The sequence below is a fragment of the Mustelus asterias genome, chromosome 2 (genome assembly GCF_964213995.1).
Source record: "Mustelus asterias chromosome 2, sMusAst1.hap1.1, whole genome shotgun sequence".
In the NCBI taxonomy this organism is placed as follows: Eukaryota; Metazoa; Chordata; class Chondrichthyes; order Carcharhiniformes; family Triakidae; genus Mustelus; species Mustelus asterias.
The window spans coordinates 72,032,080-72,049,273 of record NC_135802.1 but is presented as its reverse complement, the minus strand read 5'-3'; the positions used below and the strand labels follow the sequence as shown (position 1 = coordinate 72,049,273).

The window sequence follows — 17,194 nt, the reverse complement described above, 5'->3', positions numbered from 1 at the left end:
TCACCTCTTAACCTTCTTCTCTCTAACGAAAACAGCCTCAAGTCACTCAGCCTTTCCTCATAAGACCTTCCCACCATACCAGGCAACATTCTGGTAAATCTCCTCTGCACCCTTTCCAATGCTTCCACATCCTTCCTATAATGCGGCGACCAGAACTGTACGCAATACTCCAAGTGCAGCCGCACCAGAGTTTTGTACAGCTGCAACATGAAACTCAATCCCTCCACCAATAAAAGCTAAAATTTTAGTGAGTTTTAGTTTTAGAAATTTAAATTTTAAATTTAAATTTTAAAATTTTAGTTTCAGTGAGTTTGGCTCCCATTCTTTAAACTTCCTGAGAGTATAGGCCCAATTGCTCTGCCACTCATCATAGGACAATCCCTTCATCCCAGGGACCAGTTTTGTGGACCTTTGCTGTACCACCTCCAACAGGATTGTTTTAAAGGTTTTTACAAAGCATTTTCAAATGCAGTAATATAGTTTTTGTAAAGAACTACGACTGTTAGAAGTTAAACAATCTACTATTGAATTTTATAAACCAACAGTCAATTGACATATGTTTATGCTTGAAAAAGAAGTTCATGATCATATATTATGATTTTTATATTTTATGAGACAGCAGGATTGTCATTACTTCATGCTTAATGAAGAAAGTGAGTTAAAGAATCAGAATTTCAGTGTTTTAGCTGTTTCCCTAACCTTCACAGCCTACAGGCAACTAACGCAAGATCATGTAGTTACACCCTCCCTCCCCCTCCCTATTTGCCAATGCATTACAACAAGCAACCCTGCTAAATTGTTTATTTTTATATAAGCACGCATCTTGCTGAAAACTTTCATAGAGCTGCTTCTGCATTGCTCCCATAACATCACTGGGAGTATAACAGAAACCTGGCTACAGTAGCGGCATCGGAGCAACTCTGTGGAGAGTTTTAAGAAGAGTGAATAGACTGAATAATGAGGCCTACTTTAAATTGAAAAAGCACTATATAGTTATTAGATGTCTTCACATACTTTAAGCAAATAGTTCTGTAAATGACATCAAACATATTTATGTAGAAATATCTCAGTTGTAATGAGTTGATTTTCTTTGTTATTACTCACAGGTTATCTGGGGTCTAGAGAATGGGTGTGAGGCTTAATTGCCAACTTTTTCAGTCATTTGACTGTGCAGTTACTCTGTGTGCACGTGTGGACTGAATAGATCCTGCATTAGTTGAATTTTGCAGCAGTTCTTAAATGCCTGTAAACCTCTGTCTACAGGTCAGAAAAAAATAGCTTGTTTTCTCTTTTTAGTTTTGATACTTTGGAGTGAGATATCTGGATTGTGACAGACATACTCAAGCTTTTGTGTAAATATATTTAAAACTCCATGAGAGCATTTATATTTACCTGAAAAGAAATACCATCAAAATCTATCGCAGCCCAGTCATTTTCTTCGTATGGCTTCATCGTGTTTATCACAAGGTTGGCACGAAAACGATGGATTAGTTCCTCAGTTGTTAATGCTTCAGCAGAATTCGAATCACTTGTTCCATCGCTATAACAGGAGCACAATCACATTTAACATTTATTTGAAATTATGAGATAATCTGGAGAAAGTCTGCAGCTTCTAAAACCATAAATATTGAAAAATAAATAGGGAAACGTGCCTTGGAATCTCATAGAAAATTACCTCGATCAATGTGGTCAGAATGAATTTGCTGAAATACTTTGTAATATTTCCCGAGCTCCAGTGGCAGATAAGAGTGACTGACATCATAAAGATATCTATAGTAGATCCAAATATATAACATATCCATGCCAGGTCAGGCAAAACACATTTCAGATTTATGCCTTTTAGCTTGCACCATGAGGAAAGGGGAAGCTGTAAAGGTAATTTTAATGTGCCACAAGCTGGCCACAATGAATTTGTGAAAATGTTTTTTAATGCTTCCCAAAATGTGTTATTTTTAGGATAGTAAATTCAGTCACTCCTTACACTAGCACTCACTTTAGAAGCCATGACAGAACTAAATCACCAAGCAAGACACGTTACTATAAAGTTTTAAGATGTTCCTTCTTTACAAATCAAGAAACAACAATTTAGTAAATGTCACAACCATAATATATTTGAGGTTCCAGTTCTGGTCAATGCAGAGCCGATGGTTTTGATGGCTGGAGACATGATGAAAACGTTAGAGATGATTTTACTGTTCCTTGTTAAAGGTGATTATTAGCTGCCACTAAACTGGCAAATGTTATCTGTCCCTTGCTGACACACACCTGGATGTTGCTCAGGTCCTGCTATAGACTCCCATAGGGTGTTTTATATTGGATGAGTTGTGAATGGAACAAAATGCAGTATTACCAGTCAGAAGGCCAATTCTTGATTTTTATGATGGAAGGCAAGTCATTGCTAAATCAGCTGAGAAACTTCTTGGGGAGATGATGGCATTGTAAGTGTAATCCAGAGACCCAGACAAATTTAAATGTAATTAATAAATATGGAATTGAAAGCTAGTCTGGTGACAACTATTATTGATTGTCATAAAAATCATCCAGTTCACCAATGTCCTTTAGGGAAGGAATCTACCATCCTTATCCAGTCCAGCCTAAATGTGACTCCAGTCCCACAACAACATGGTTGACTCCTAACTGCCCTCTGCAACGGCTTAGCAAGCCACTCACTTCTACAGCAATTTGGAAATGGCAGCAAATGCAGGTCTTCCCAGTGATGCCTATATCCCACGAAAGAGTAAAGAAAGAAACTTCTGCAGCAGTATCCTGGAACAATGATGATTGGCCTTCAACAGCCACAACTATTTTACTTTGTGTTACATATGACTGCAGCTAGAAGTTCCCTTCGATTTTAGTGTTGTTGATGACCTGTGGGGTCAAATTCTGCCTTGCTGCCAAAGGCGGATAGTGTCACCTGTCCTGTCATTCAGCTGACACACATGTTGGAATCAAGGCTGTGATGGGGTCCAGCGTTGAGCTCAGATCCGTGAGCAGGTGAGTACTTCTTGCTTCACAGCAATTAAGACTCCTTCAATAATTTTGCTGATGATTGGGAAAAGGGTGATAATTAGTTGGGTTAGGTTTGTCCTTGTATTTGTGGATAGGACCTACCCAGACATTTTTCCACATTGTTTGGTGAATGTCAGTTTCATAGCTCTACTGGAGTAGCAAGGCTGAGGGATAGCTATATCTCGTGTGTCACTCTTATAGAATACAGCCAGGATGAGGTCAGTGCCCTGAATCTTCACTGTATTCAATGTTTTCTCTGCTTCTTCATGTTATGAGGAGTGAAATGTCTATGCCAAAATATTAATGCTATTGTCGCAATTCATTTTCTTTTTCATATTTAACAGTCTTAGCTTTTCATTAGATAACACAGCTACACTCTGCTTGGCATTATTTTGTTTTTTTTTCTTTATTACCCACGAGGATAGATCCTACCGTTGTAATATCTGTTCCTTGAGATGCAGAATGCTAGCCATGTTTATCAGAAGATACTGGGCTTCATTCACCAATGAGAGGGAAGATGATTGGATCAAAGCTTGGTTTTGAACTGAAAATTTAAAAACATCATTAAAGACATGTGGAAGATATTATGGAAGTATTTGTAACCTCTGAAAAGTTATGTTAGGGCAAACTAATTGGACATTAAATTTCAGCTTTGAAAATATATAACTATTAGAATCAACAGCAAATCTTTCAAAATTTAGTTTAAAATTCATTTATTAGTGTCACAAGTAGGCTTACATTCACACTGCAATGAAGTTACTGTGAAAATCCCCTAGTTGTTACACTCGGGCACCTGTTTGGGTACATTGAGGGAGAATTTACCATGGCCAATGCACTTAACCAGCACTTCTTTGGACTGTGGAAGGAAACTGGAGCACTCGGAGGAAACCCAAATAGACACGGAGAGAACGTGCAAACTCCACACAGACAGTGACTTAAGCCGGGAATCGAACCCGAATCCCTGGTGCTGTGAGGCAGCAGTACTAACCACTGTGCCACTGGTTGTTCTCATTTGCTTTAAGACCTGAACCTTTTAATTTGAACTTTTGTCCTTTTTATTCTCATATTCTCTCTCTTCAGTGAAATCTGTCAACTGTTGCAACTGCAACTGCAAACTTAGAGCATGACAAGGACTGCATTGCCAGTGCATGTGAAGATAACTATGGCAATGAACTCTTATGCCTCAAGTTTTGTCTGGAATGGAGCTGGAGATATTAGCAAGGTCTTGCAGTTTGAAATGCATTGTTGCATAAGGGAAAACACCGAGAGAGATAACATCATTTTAATTCCTCTTACCAGAAAGAAGCAGGGCAGAATACTAAAGTTTTAAGAATTGCAGGTTTCCCCATAGTTCAAGATTCCATTGACTGCACACACCCTGATTTGTGTCAACTCTGCCAAACCTGAACTGAAAGTATTTTCCCTGAACATACAACTGATGTGTATCATACAGGTCAATGCCCTGTATCCTCGCAGCAGTCCGTTCATTCTGTGGCAGGCTGCTGTGCCAGCTCTATCTCAGCCACCATGACAAACCAAATGGTGGCTATTCAGCCGTCCAGTGACAACATGACTCGTGAAAGTTGCATTTTTTATTTGTTCAGAAATTTGGGCATTGCTACATGGCCCTTTATTGCCCATTCCGAATTGTCCTCGGGAAAGTGATGGTGAGCCACCTTCTTGAATTGCTTAAGTCAATGTGTTGTAGAAATCTGATAGAGCAGACCATTTGGATACCTAAACAGCAATTTCACTGCTTGCACCACTCTCGAGGAGCCCTGCAGTACTTGGCTGAGCGAGTCTCTATTTGTGGTGATATGCTGCATAACCGTGTCATCGTGAAGATATGACCTTTGCCACGAGCTATCAAACAAGAAGCTGAGGAGGAAGACAGTGCATTCTCTACACCCTTTTTAAGTGCTATCCAGTTCAACCCCACTGGATCCTGGAATTGCTAAATAAATTTATTCAGTCTGATATGAAAGAGTGATGGAGGTGGTGGTGTAGTGGTATTATCATTGTACCAGTAATCCAGAGACCCGGGGTAATGCCCTGAGGATCTGGGTTCGAATCCTACCACAGCAGATGGTGACATTTGAATTCAATAAAAAAATCTGGAATTAAAAGTGTAATGGTGACCATGAAACCGTTGTCAATTGCCATAAAAACCCATCTGGTTCACTGATGTCCCTAGGGAAGAGAATCTGTCACTCATAACTGGTCTGGTCTACATGTGACACTAGACCCACAGCAACATGATTGACTCTTAATGCTCTCTGAAAAGGCCCAGAAACTACTCAGTTCAAGGGGGCATTTAGGAATGGTCAATGCAGGCTGCCCAGCCAGCGATGCCCATATCCCTGAACAATTAAAAAAAACAGTGATGTCAGTATCGCTGGCTAGGTCAGCATTTATTGCTCAACCCTAATTGCCCTTGAGAAGGCAGTAATGAGCTGCCTTCTTGAACCGCTGCAGTCCCTGAGGTGTAAGTACACCCACAGAACTGTGAGGAATGCTGTTCCATGATTTGACCTAGCAACAGTGAAAGAACGGTGATATTTTTCCAAATCAGGATAGTGAATGGCTTGGAGAGCAACTTCCTGGTGGTGGTGTTCCCATCTGTCTGTTGCCTTTGTCCTTCTCGATGTTAGAGGTCGTGGGTTTGTAAGGTGCTGCCTAAGAAAGCTTGGTGAGTTCTTGCAGTGCATCTTGTAGATGGTACACTCTGCTGTCACTGTGCTTTGGTGGTGAAGGGAGCAAATGTTTGTGGATAGTTTGCCAATCCAGCTGGTTGCTTTGTCCTAAATAGTGCCGAGCTTCTTGTCTGTTGTTGGAGCTGCACTCATCCAGGCAAGGGAAGATTATTCCATCACACTCCAGACTTGTGCCTTGTAGATGGTGGACAGGCTTTGAGGAAACAGAAGGTGAGTTACTCTTCACAAGATTCCATCACCTTAAACAATTATGTGGAAATTGAATTTTGATATGTACACCCAAAAACATTAAATAGGACAATTATTCTTACAAGGCAAAATTGAACATAATATTATGAACAAGGCATACTTCAATCAAAGTCAACAGAAATGCTTCACCATGGGAGTTGATGCTTGTGTTAGGCATGAGAAACATATCTAGTAATAAATAAAACTGTGTCAATCAATTTTGCCTTGTAAGAATAATTGTCCTATTTAATGTTTTTGGGTGTACATATCAAAATTCAATTTCCACATAATTGTTTAAGGTGATGGAATCTTGTGAAGAGTAACTCACCTTCTGTTTCCTCAAAGCCTGTCCACCATCTACAAGGCACAAGTCTGGAGTGTGATGGAATAATACCGTCTGGGTAGAGGGGGGTGGTGGATAAGGGGGACAGTGATGTGTGTGTCCCCCTTATTCACCCCCCCACTATCCAGACCAATCGCCACCCCTGCCCCCCGCCCCCACCGATCGCCCGCAGAGTAGCAGCGGACCTCCCTGCCCCCCACCAGAGATCCATCTGCCCCCACCAGAGATCCATCTGCCCCCCCTCCCCGAGATACATCTGCCCCCCCAACCAGAGATCTATCTGCCCCCCAAACCAGAGATCCATCTGCCCCCCCACCAGAGATCCATCTGCCCCCCCACCAGAGATCCAACTGCCCCCCCTCCCCGAGATACATCTGCCCCCCCACCAGAGATCCATCTGCCCCCCCACCAGAGATCCACCTGCTCCCCCCACCAGAGATCCATCTGCCCCCCCCACCAGAGATCCATCTGCCCCCCCCACCAGAGATCCATCTGCCCCCCCACCAGAGATCCATCTGCCCCCCCCCACCAGAGATCCATCTTCCCCCCCCCCCCCCCACCAGAGATCCATCTGCCCCCCCCCCCTCCCTGAGATACATCTTACCCGCCTCCCTCCTCCCCGCCAAGACAACGATCTGGCCTCACTCCCCCCCCCCCCCCCACAGAGAATGGTCTGGCCTCACCCCCCCCCCCTACAATGATCTGGCTCGCCCCCCCCCCCCGACGACGATCTGGCCTCACTCCCCCCCTCCCCCCCCCCCCCCCCCCCCGACGACGATCTGGCCTCACTCCCCCCCCCCGACAACGAACTTGACTCACTTCCCCCCCGCCCCCCCAGAGAATGGTCTGGCCTCACTCCCCCTCCCCTCCAGAGGAACATCTGACCTGCCTCTCCCCCCACCACCAGACAAAGATCAGCCCTCCTCCCCCCCACCAGAGATACATCTGACCCGCCTCCTCCTCCTCTCCCCCCCCAACCAGACAATGATCTGACCTCACTCCCCTCCTCCCCCCTCCAACCAGAGAATGATCTGACCCGCCTCCCTCCTCCCCCCCCACCACTGATCTGAGTCAGAGAGCCGTTGGAAAGACTGAACGCGCTCTTCAGAGGCTGGAGCACCCGACTCAGACTTTTATTTAGCAGGTCCCTAAAAGCGCAGTTCCGCATTGGTAAACGCGGTGGTAAAGGGGGAAATGCTGATAGAATTGGGCGGGCAGTTCATTAATTCAATTTAAATACATGCAAATGCATTTAAATCGTCGTTGCGGCCGATTTGGGCGAGGAACAGATCCCCGCCATTCACGGGTCTCGGTAAAGTGGCGATCTGCGCGGACGCGGGTGCAGATCGCGATAAAGTCCTCACACCCGACATTACCGCGATTTCGTGCCCAAAAACAGGTGCAAATTGTTGGTAAAATCGGGCCCTAATTGTTCAACTTTGAGACTAATCACAAATTCAGCAGATACAGGTTGGAAATGTTGGCTGGAACAGCCTGATTTGAAATGTTAAAGGACAGTTTGAATCCAGTTCCTGGCAGATATGCGGTCTCCTACGACAACCACCCAATTCAACAATTAAGCCACGTCACTAATTTGGGGACCCAGGAAATGAAAAAAAATTCTGGCATTGGCACATTGTGGGGCACATTGACAGGATAGGGAACAAGGCCCTTACTTTGCATCTAACCTTGCTATCCATGATTTGGGATTGGATGTTGACATTGACTACCTTTGATGGAAAGAGTTCTATCTCCCAGCATCAATATTCTTTATCATGATTAGCAAATAGTAATTGAAGAATTTTGACCGGATGTTTAAATGACCTTTTTCCCTATAGGCTTACTGTAAAACTATAATAATTTAAAACTTTTGATAAGGTAATACAGAGAAAAATCCTACTTGTGTTGATAAGCCAACTCGACAGGCATTTACTTCACTGTAAGAAGCATAGCTGATGCAATATAATTTTAGTGAGAGATCAGACAAGTAAAATCATTATGTCTCTTTGAGAGGACGTCCTGTCTAATAATCTTTACGTTGTTTATGACAATCTTCAGACGATTCCAGGTAGGGCCCAATGACCTCATCTAACCTCATCTGCATATTTGTAGAAGGACCCACTGGCTTCAAGTGAGTGTATTTCTCACATTTAAGATCAGGTTAAAATTGATATTAGAGTGAAGTAGGTCGGAAGTTGAGTGATAAGATACCTCTGGTATTTTAGATGCCCGCCTGCCCATTTTCTGCCAGACTGGCTGGAATTTTCCAGCCCTTAAGGCCCACGGGATCTTCCGGTCCCACCAATGTGAGCAGAGATTTCAACGGCTCATTGGCTCTGCCGCAGGAGAAGCCGCAGTGGAGGACCTGGAAAATTCTGGCCCTTGTATTAAGATACCCTTTAGTACTTAACCCAAACTGCTGAAATGATTGAAAATATGCTCCTTTCCCTGAAAGAAATCGAATCAAGTTGTAAAATCCAAGATCAGTGTTTTCTCTGAGAGAACAAATAACTTAAACTTATTTCACTGCTCCTTCTTTTTCCCTATACCTGAAATTGCATCTTTCTCTATTTTCTCTCATATCTCCCCTCATGTCCTCCCTGAGCTCATCTTGTCCATAAGACTCACCTCCTGTTCCTTTGATCCAATTCACACTAAACTGCTGATCACCTAATTTCCCCTACTGACTCCCATTTTAGCTGTCGCTGGAGACAGTTCTTTTTCTGCAGGTATTGACCCCCTTCTCCTTTAAATCTGCTGTCAACACCACTTCCCTGAAAGAAAACCATGACCCCTCTGTGCTTGCAAACTACTCTTCCATCTCCAATCTATCTTTCCTCTCCCAAGTCCTTGAATCTCTTGTCACTTCCCAAATCTGTTCCCATCTTTCCCAGAACTCCTTGTTCAAATCCCTCCAATGGGCTTTCTGCTCCTGCCACAATTCCAAAATGGATCTGATCAAAGTCACAGATGATATCCCTTGTGACTCTGGCAAAGGTAAACTTCCCAACTTCATCATTCTCAGCTGGTCTGCAGCCTTTGTCATGGATGACTGCACCGTCAGTACCCCCCAATGCATCTCCAGTGCCATCCAGCTGGATGGGACTGCTCTCATGTGGTTCCATTCTTATTCATGCAATCATAGTCAGAGAATCATTTGCAATGGCTTCTCTTCTTGCTCCTGTACTATTGCGTCTGGTGTGCCCCAAGAATCAATGCTTCGCTCCCTCTTATTTCTCATTTGTCACTTGCAAAATTGTACAAAGGCATGGCATCGTTTTCACAACAAAGCCCAGCTATATCTCACCACCACCTCTCTCAACACCTCCACTGTTGCTAAATTATCAAGCTACTTATCTGACATTGAGTTGACATTGAGTACTGGATAAGCAGAAATTTCCTCCAATTGAATATTGGTAAGACCGAAGCCCATTGTCTTTGCTCTCTTTTCCAAACTCTGTTCACTAACTACCAACTCTATCCCTCTTCCTGCAACAGTGTGAGATTAACCCAGGGCTGGATTCTCCGACCTCCCCCTCAGCTGGGGTTCTCTGGTCTCAATGCAGTAAGAGTTTTAACAACACCAGGTTAAAGTCCAACAGGTTTATTTGGTAGCAAATACCATTAGCTTTCGGAGCGCTGCTCCTTCGTCAGATGTTGTTGTTAAAACTCTTACTGTGTTCACCCAGTCCAACGCCGGCATCTCCACATCATGACTACCCCCAATGCAGTGAACAGAGGTTTGGCTGAACACCAAATTCTCCGTTCTCACTGGCAGTGGTGGTGGGGTGTGAATGGCCGGAGAATTCCAGCCCCAGTTTGTTTGCATAGTGTCATATCTGACTCTGAAATGAGCTTCTGATCTCATATTTGGGCCATCGATAAAATCACCTTTTCCATCACATGATTTCAGCTCCATCTCAGCTCATCTACTACTAGAATCCTCATCCATGCCTTTGTAACTCTGGACATGACTATTCCAACACACCCCTGGCTGGTGTCTCTCCTTTTACACTTCATAAAACTCTGCTACTCATGCCTTAGCACATAGCAAGTGCTAATCCCCTATGATCCCTGTACTTGCTGACTTACACTGGCTCCTGCTTGCAATGTCTGACATAGAACCTAGAAGGAGTAGGCCATTCGGCCCTTCAAGCCTGCTCCGCCATTCATTTTGATCGTGGCTGATAATCGAATTCAATATCCTGATCCCCTCTTTCCCCCATATTCCTTGATCCCTTTAGCACGAAGAGCCATATCTCATTTCTTCTTAAAATCAGACAATGTTTTGGCCTCAGCTACCTTCTTGGTAGTGAATTCCACACATTCACCACCCTTTGGGTGAAGAAATTTCTCTTCACTTCAGTTCTCTTGATTTAAAAATTCTCATTGTTGTTTTCAAAACCCTCCATGGCTTTGCCCCTCCTTATCTCTGTAATCTCCTCCAATCCCACAATCCCCTTACATAACTGTGCTTCTTGCTCCTATAATTCTGGTCTCTTCCATGTTTCCAATCATAATGCCTCCACCATTGGTGCCTTCAGCTGCCTAGGCTCCCTACACCTCTCCACCTCACTTTCTTTCTTTAGGACATTTCTTAAAACTCACCTCTTTGGCTATGCTTTTAGTCAACTGACCTAATATCTTTCGTGGCTCGAGAGCCTACTTTGTTTTGTAATGCTCCTGTAAAGTGCCTTGGAATGTTTCATATTTTTATAGTGCGCTTAATGTAGTAAGTTGTTTTTGTAAAATTCTGATTCCTTTCTGTCTGGTATTGTGGCATCAAGTAATGTGATTTACTTACTGCATAATATAAATGATCAGTGCTTGAAATGATTGACTATGGCTAATGTCAGTTTTTCAATTTATATACTTTTTTACCTTGTAAGTGATGCTTTTTCAAGGCTCTGTGAAAATTAGAACTCTGCCTGATCAGAAAACTCTGCCGTCCAAGAAATGCGGAGATCCATCTTGCAGAATTTTCTCCACAGTCCAATCCTTTCACTCTGCAATAAGAAGATATATATATATATCAATTTTCTGAAGATACAAAATATGCCTGGCACATTCAGTCTTCCCCATAAAGCTGTGGTCACAATACAGGCCCATCTCATCTAGAAGCCTGGGGGAGCCGAGAAAGCAGGTTGGTGCGTAGCCTGTCATGTTACCATCTTTACTGCTCTTATTTGGCTTTTTTGGGCTTGGTTTTATTTGCAAATGGGATGTGGGCATCACTGGTTAGATTAGCATTTATTGTTCATCCCTATTTGTCCTTGAGAAGGTGGTGGTGAGCCGTTTTCTTAAACCATGTGGTGAAAGTACACCCAGGATTCCAGGTTCCAGGATTTTGATCCAGCGACAGTGAAGGGATGGCGATATAGTTTCAAGTCAGGATGGTGTGTGGCCTGGAGGGGAACTTGAAGTGATGGTGTTCCCATGCACCTGCTGCCTTTGTCCTTCTAGATGGCAGAGGTCACGGGTTTGGAAGGTGAAGCTAAAGGAGCCTTGGTGAGATATTCAAAAGAAGTTTACTCTCATATCACAGAAATTTCAAACTGTCTGCTACCAGAAGATGCATGAATTTGGTCAGTTGAAGACTCCTTCTCAACTTATTTTCAGTCCCCTCCTCTATTTCCTGCCTGCTTCTGTGGAGTGAGATTAAAGATTCAATAAAGTTGGGAATTGAATCTGCATTGTACCAGTCTATGAGTAGTCTCTTCAAGAACTGGTGACACATTATAATGTATGTCTTTGTATGTTATTAGCAGCTTATGATAAATTTTGGGAAATTGAAGTATCTTTACGAAGAACATTCCTTGCTGGGACCTCACTAAACTACTACTTCTCTTGGTCTCACAAGCAAAAGACAAACTTTATCTTTCAGTATCCTGATTCTCTTCTGCAGGCACCTAAAATATTTTTTTCTGATTGCTTATTTTGTTACATTTTAATTCTAATTTATACTCCATTTATCTTTTGTCATTCCAGTCATCCTAAATTTTCTTGGAGAACTTGCGAGATTTCAGCTGGAACCCACCAGAAACTGGCAAGGACTTAGTTACATCAGGACCTTGAGGTTTGTGGAAATTTCTTCACGATATTTAAGGGATGGAACCTCTAACTGCCTTACAAAGTAATATTGGAAGATTAACTCTCTTCACCCGGTGAGCCATGAGCCAACACATGGATGCAGGACTGGTGACCAGCAAGCTGAGTGAGCTCAGGGGGGGAATTCTCCCCTCCCGCCCGCCATGGGAATTGTAACGGGTAGGGGCCGGACCATGCAAAGGGCAGGATTCTCCAGTTTTGGGGCGAGCGCGGACAGAGAATCCCACCCTAGGTGTATCAGCTTCTTGAAGGGCAGGGGGAAACATCACTGGCAGCAGGATTTTCCGGCTGTTTCCGATGGCAGGATCTTCCGGTGAGTCCCTACTGCAGGTTCCCCGGCAGTGCAGGGTGCAATCAACGGGAAACCTCATTGACTTCGGTGGTACCTGCCGCTGGCCAATGGCAGAACGTCTCCGCTGCTACTTTGCATGCCATGGGGGGGAGGGGGAATCCCACCCAGGGCAGGGGAGTTAAGGGTCTGGAAGAGGTTGACCTGACCAAAGTTTTCCCCTTCCCAAAAGTGGTCTGGCAAAGGTGAACACCTGTTAGCCCCTTGACTCCGTAAAACACGGGGACTGTAGCCCATATGGTTATGGTATTAGATTCTCAATCCAGAGAATGAGAGTTCAAATTCCATGACAAATCAGGAAACTGAGTTCAGTAAATGAGGTGATGTATGGGCTGACACCGAGTAACATGATAGTTAAATATTCATAGAATCCCTACATTGCAGAAGGAGGCCATTCGGCCCATGGAGTCTGCGCCAACCATAATCCCACCCAGGTCCTATCCCCTTAACCCCACATATTTACCCTGTTAATCCCCTGACATTAAGGGGCAATTTACCATGGCCAATCAAACTAACCTGCACATCTTTGGACTGTGGGAGGAAACTGGAGCACCCGGAGGAAACCCATGCAGACACGGGGAGAACGTGGAAACTCCACACAGACAGTGACCCGAGGTCGGAATTGAACCCGGGTCCCTGGCGCTGTGAGGCAGCAGTGCCACCGTGCTGCCCTAAAAACCCAGTTGATTCACCAATAACTTTCAGGGAACAAAATCTACCATCTCTATCCAGTCTGCCTTTCATGTGATTCCAGTCCCATACTACATACTCAAAGCAGCTAGAAATGGAAATTAATCTATCTAGCGTTTCCAGCATCAGCTATATCCTCAGATTTAAAGCAAGAAAATAACCAGTCTTGGTACTTACTTTGAGGGTTACATAGGGTTGCATTGAAATTAAAATAGAAACAAGGGCTGAGATTTTGATGTCCCCAGAGAAAGGTTTCCAGCCATTTACAGTGCCGCCCGAAAGGGGGGCAGGTCAGGAACCCCACATATGGCACTTTGAAAGTTAGCTGCTCAGTTTAGAGCTGGTGTGATTTCTGTCCATGAGGCCACCTTTTTAATGTCTTGCTGAATCATGTGGCACAGTCGAGTCGTACGGAAGGTCAGTCAGAAATCAGCCACACACCACTGCATTACCTTAATTATGAATGTCCTCTTTGTGAAGGTAGGCAACTTCATTAAGGTCAGCAGCAATACAGTCTCCTAATCTCAGAGGGCCAAAGCTGGATTCCATTGGGTTTTAGGGCGGCATGGTGGCACAGTGGTTAGTACTGCTGCCTCACAGCACCAGGGACTCGGGTTCAATTGCTGGATTCCAAGTGCCATCAGGGCATCAACTGATAGTCTTGACAGATTCATAAACAGACAGGCATACTATTCAATCAATATCCAGCCAGTGAGTGACAACAGCGAACACTTCCTCCATGTCTATTTGCATACTTTCCTGGCAGCTGCCACAACTGACTCATACTGAGCCAATCAAATCATCTGCAGATCTTTCATCCAATTCCCCAGGTATGCAGTTAAATTCTGGGCAACAAGGACTGCACTCCAAGGAGGTGACACCTTACACCATCGTGAACAACTCAAATGCAGCCCTGTTCTGTTACTATGAAAACCACCAGCAAACCAGGATCCTCACTGAGCAGGCCAATGGCCTGTGAAAGATCTGCTTTTGCTGCCTGAACAGGTTTTAAGGCACATCACAAAACTCACCTGCAAGGGTGTCTTGTATGGTGGCTGAGTGCTTCATGCCGGACAACATGGCACTGCTGGACGGCCTCTACTTTAATGCCAGGAGTATTGCAGGTAAAACGGATGAGTTAAGAGCGATGATTGATTCATGGAAGTGTGATAAAGTAGCCATCACAGAGACATGGTTGAAGAAGGGGCAGGATTGGCAGCTCAACATTCCAAGATATAGAATCTTCAGGCGAGACAGAGCAGGGGGTAAAAGAGGAGGAGGCATTGCACCATTAGTTAAGGAATCAGTTACCGCAGTAAGGAGAGATAATATCTTGTAGCGGGCATCGGATGAAGCTTTCTGGGTAGAGCTTAGGAATAAAAAAGGGACAGCTGCATTGTTAGGTGTTCATTACAGACCCCCAGATCATCAACGGGATATTGAGGAGCAAATATGTGCTCAATTCACGGAGATGTGTAAAAACAATTAACTGGGATAAACATAGTTTTAAGAGTTTAGATGGAGATGATTTCTTGAAATGTGTGCAAGAGAACTTTTTAGATCAATATGCGGAGGAGCCAACAAGGTAAGGAGCTGTGCTGGACCTAATTCTGGGGAATGAAGCTGGACAGGTGGTTGAGGTGGTGGTGGGGGAGCATTTTAGGGATAGTGATCACAATATGGTACAATTTAAGCTTGTTATGGACAGGGAAGTCGACCAATTGCAAAAAAAAAGTTTTGGATTGGGGGAGGATGGAGTTTGGTTAAATAAGGCAGAATCTGGCCAACGTAGACTGGGAACAGCTACTAGTGGGGAAATCTACAGAAGAGCAGTGGGGGTGGGTGGAGGAGTGCATTCAAAAATGAAACGGAGAGGGTGCAAGCCCAGCATGTTCCTTCTCGGCTGATAGGAAGCAGTAACAAGCCCATGGGTGACCAGAGATATTCAGGATACGATGAGAAGGAAAAGAGAGGCTTTTAATAAGTACAAGGGAGCAAATCAGTGGAGGCATTAGTGAGGTATGGAAAGTGCAGGGTGAAGCTTAAGAAAGCAAATAGGAAAGCAAAGCAAAGAGGGCATATGAGAAAGCGTTGGCTACTAACAGTAGGGAAAATCTCAAAATATTCTCTAAGTATATCAATGGCAAGAGGATAACCAGGGAAAGAGTAGGGTCCATTAGATACCATTAGATAATCTGTGAGCCAGAGGACATTGGTAGAGTGTTGAATGAATACATCACATTCATCTTCACCCAAGAGAATGAGGATGATGGCATGGAATTCAGGGAGAGACTTTGAGGTTCGTGAACAAATTAACATAGGGAAGGACAAGATATTGGAGGTGTTGGCAGCCTCAAAGTAGACAAATCTCCAGGTCAGAATGAATTGTGCCCTAGGCTGCTGTTTTTTTTTATTTGTTAGTGTCACAAGTAGGCTTACATTAACATGCAATCAAGTTGCTGTGAAAATCCCCTAGTCAGCACACTCCAAGTGATGGTGTTCCCGTGTATCTGTTGCTCTTGTACTTTTAGATGGTAGTGGAAGGTGCTGCCTAAGGAACCGTGGTGAGTTGCTGCAGTGCATCTTGTAGATGGTATACATAGCTGCCACTGTTTGTCAGTGGTGGAGAGATTGAATGTTTGTGGAAGGGTAACAATCAAGTGGACTGCTTTGTTCCGGATGGTGTCGAGCCTCTTGAGTGTTGTTGGAACTGCAGGCATACAGACAAATGGAGAGTATTCTATTACACTCTTGTGCCTTGTAGATGATGACTTTGGGGAGTCAGGGGGTGAGTTACTAGCTGCAGGATTCCTAGCTTTTCACCTGTTCTGATCGCCACAGCGTTTATATGGTTAGTTCAGTTTCTGGTCAATGGTAACCCCTAGGATGTTGATAGTGGGGGATTCAGTGATGGTAATGCCATTGAATATCAAGGGATGATGGTTAGATCCTCTCTTGTTAGAGGTTGTCGTTGCCTGGCACCTGTGTGACGCTAATGTTACTTGCCACTTTTCAGCGCAAGTCTGAATATTGTCCAAGTCTTGCTGCATTTGGACACGGACTGTTTCAGTATCTGAGACTCACGAATGATGCTGAACATTGTGCAGTCATCTGCAAACATCCCCAGTTATGATGGTATGTTGGAAGGCAGTTCATTGATGAAGCAGCTGAGAAATTCCTGCAGTGATGTCTTGGAGTGAGATGATTGACCTCCAACCACAAAAACCATCTTCCTTTGTGCCAAGTATGACTCCAACCAGTGGTGGGCTTTCTTCCTGGTTCCCGTTGACTCCAGTTTTGCTTGTACAGCTTGATGCCACACTTGGTCTAATGCTGCCTTGATCTCAAGGACAGCCACTTTCACCTCTGGAACTGACAGCTAGTCTCAGTAATAGTGACCATGAAAATATCACTGATACTCAGAAAAACTCACCTGGTTCACTAGTATCCTTGAGAGAAGGAAATCTGCCATCCTGGTCTGGTCTGCATATAACTCCAGACCCACAGCAGTGTCCTTGATTCTTAGCTGTCCTCTGAAATGGCCTTGCGAACTATTCAGTTGTTAAGGGCAATTATGGATGGCAATAAAAACTGGCCTTGCCATTGCCACTCACATCGCGTGCAATAATTAAAAAAAACAACTAACTGAACACTCACTTTTTTCCACTTTTTAGCAGAAGCAACACTATTAGTTTTAAGATTCCTTTCGTTCCAATGTCACAAGCAACTGATTTTGTTGTTGTTGTAAAGAAC

General features: G+C 44.0%; 1 protein-coding gene across 3 annotated transcripts in view; it reads right to left on the bottom strand.

Annotated features, from left to right (window-relative positions):
• mocos (molybdenum cofactor sulfurase) overlaps positions 1–17,194 on the bottom strand; it is a 261,052-nt gene that overhangs the window by 27,675 nt on the left and 216,183 nt on the right. For all 3 annotated transcript variants that reach the window (XR_013500329.1, XM_078237017.1, XM_078237026.1), the window contains exons 11-13: positions 11,176–11,300; positions 3,442–3,553; positions 1,393–1,540 (exon numbers count right to left, since the gene is read on the bottom strand). Coding sequence is in view for 2 of the 3 variants with exons in the window: in XM_078237017.1 (XP_078093143.1) it covers positions 1,393–1,540; positions 3,442–3,553; positions 11,176–11,300 (385 nt within the window). In the remaining variant the exon portion in view is untranslated. The remainder of the gene's footprint in view (positions 1–1,392; positions 1,541–3,441; positions 3,554–11,175; positions 11,301–17,194) is intronic.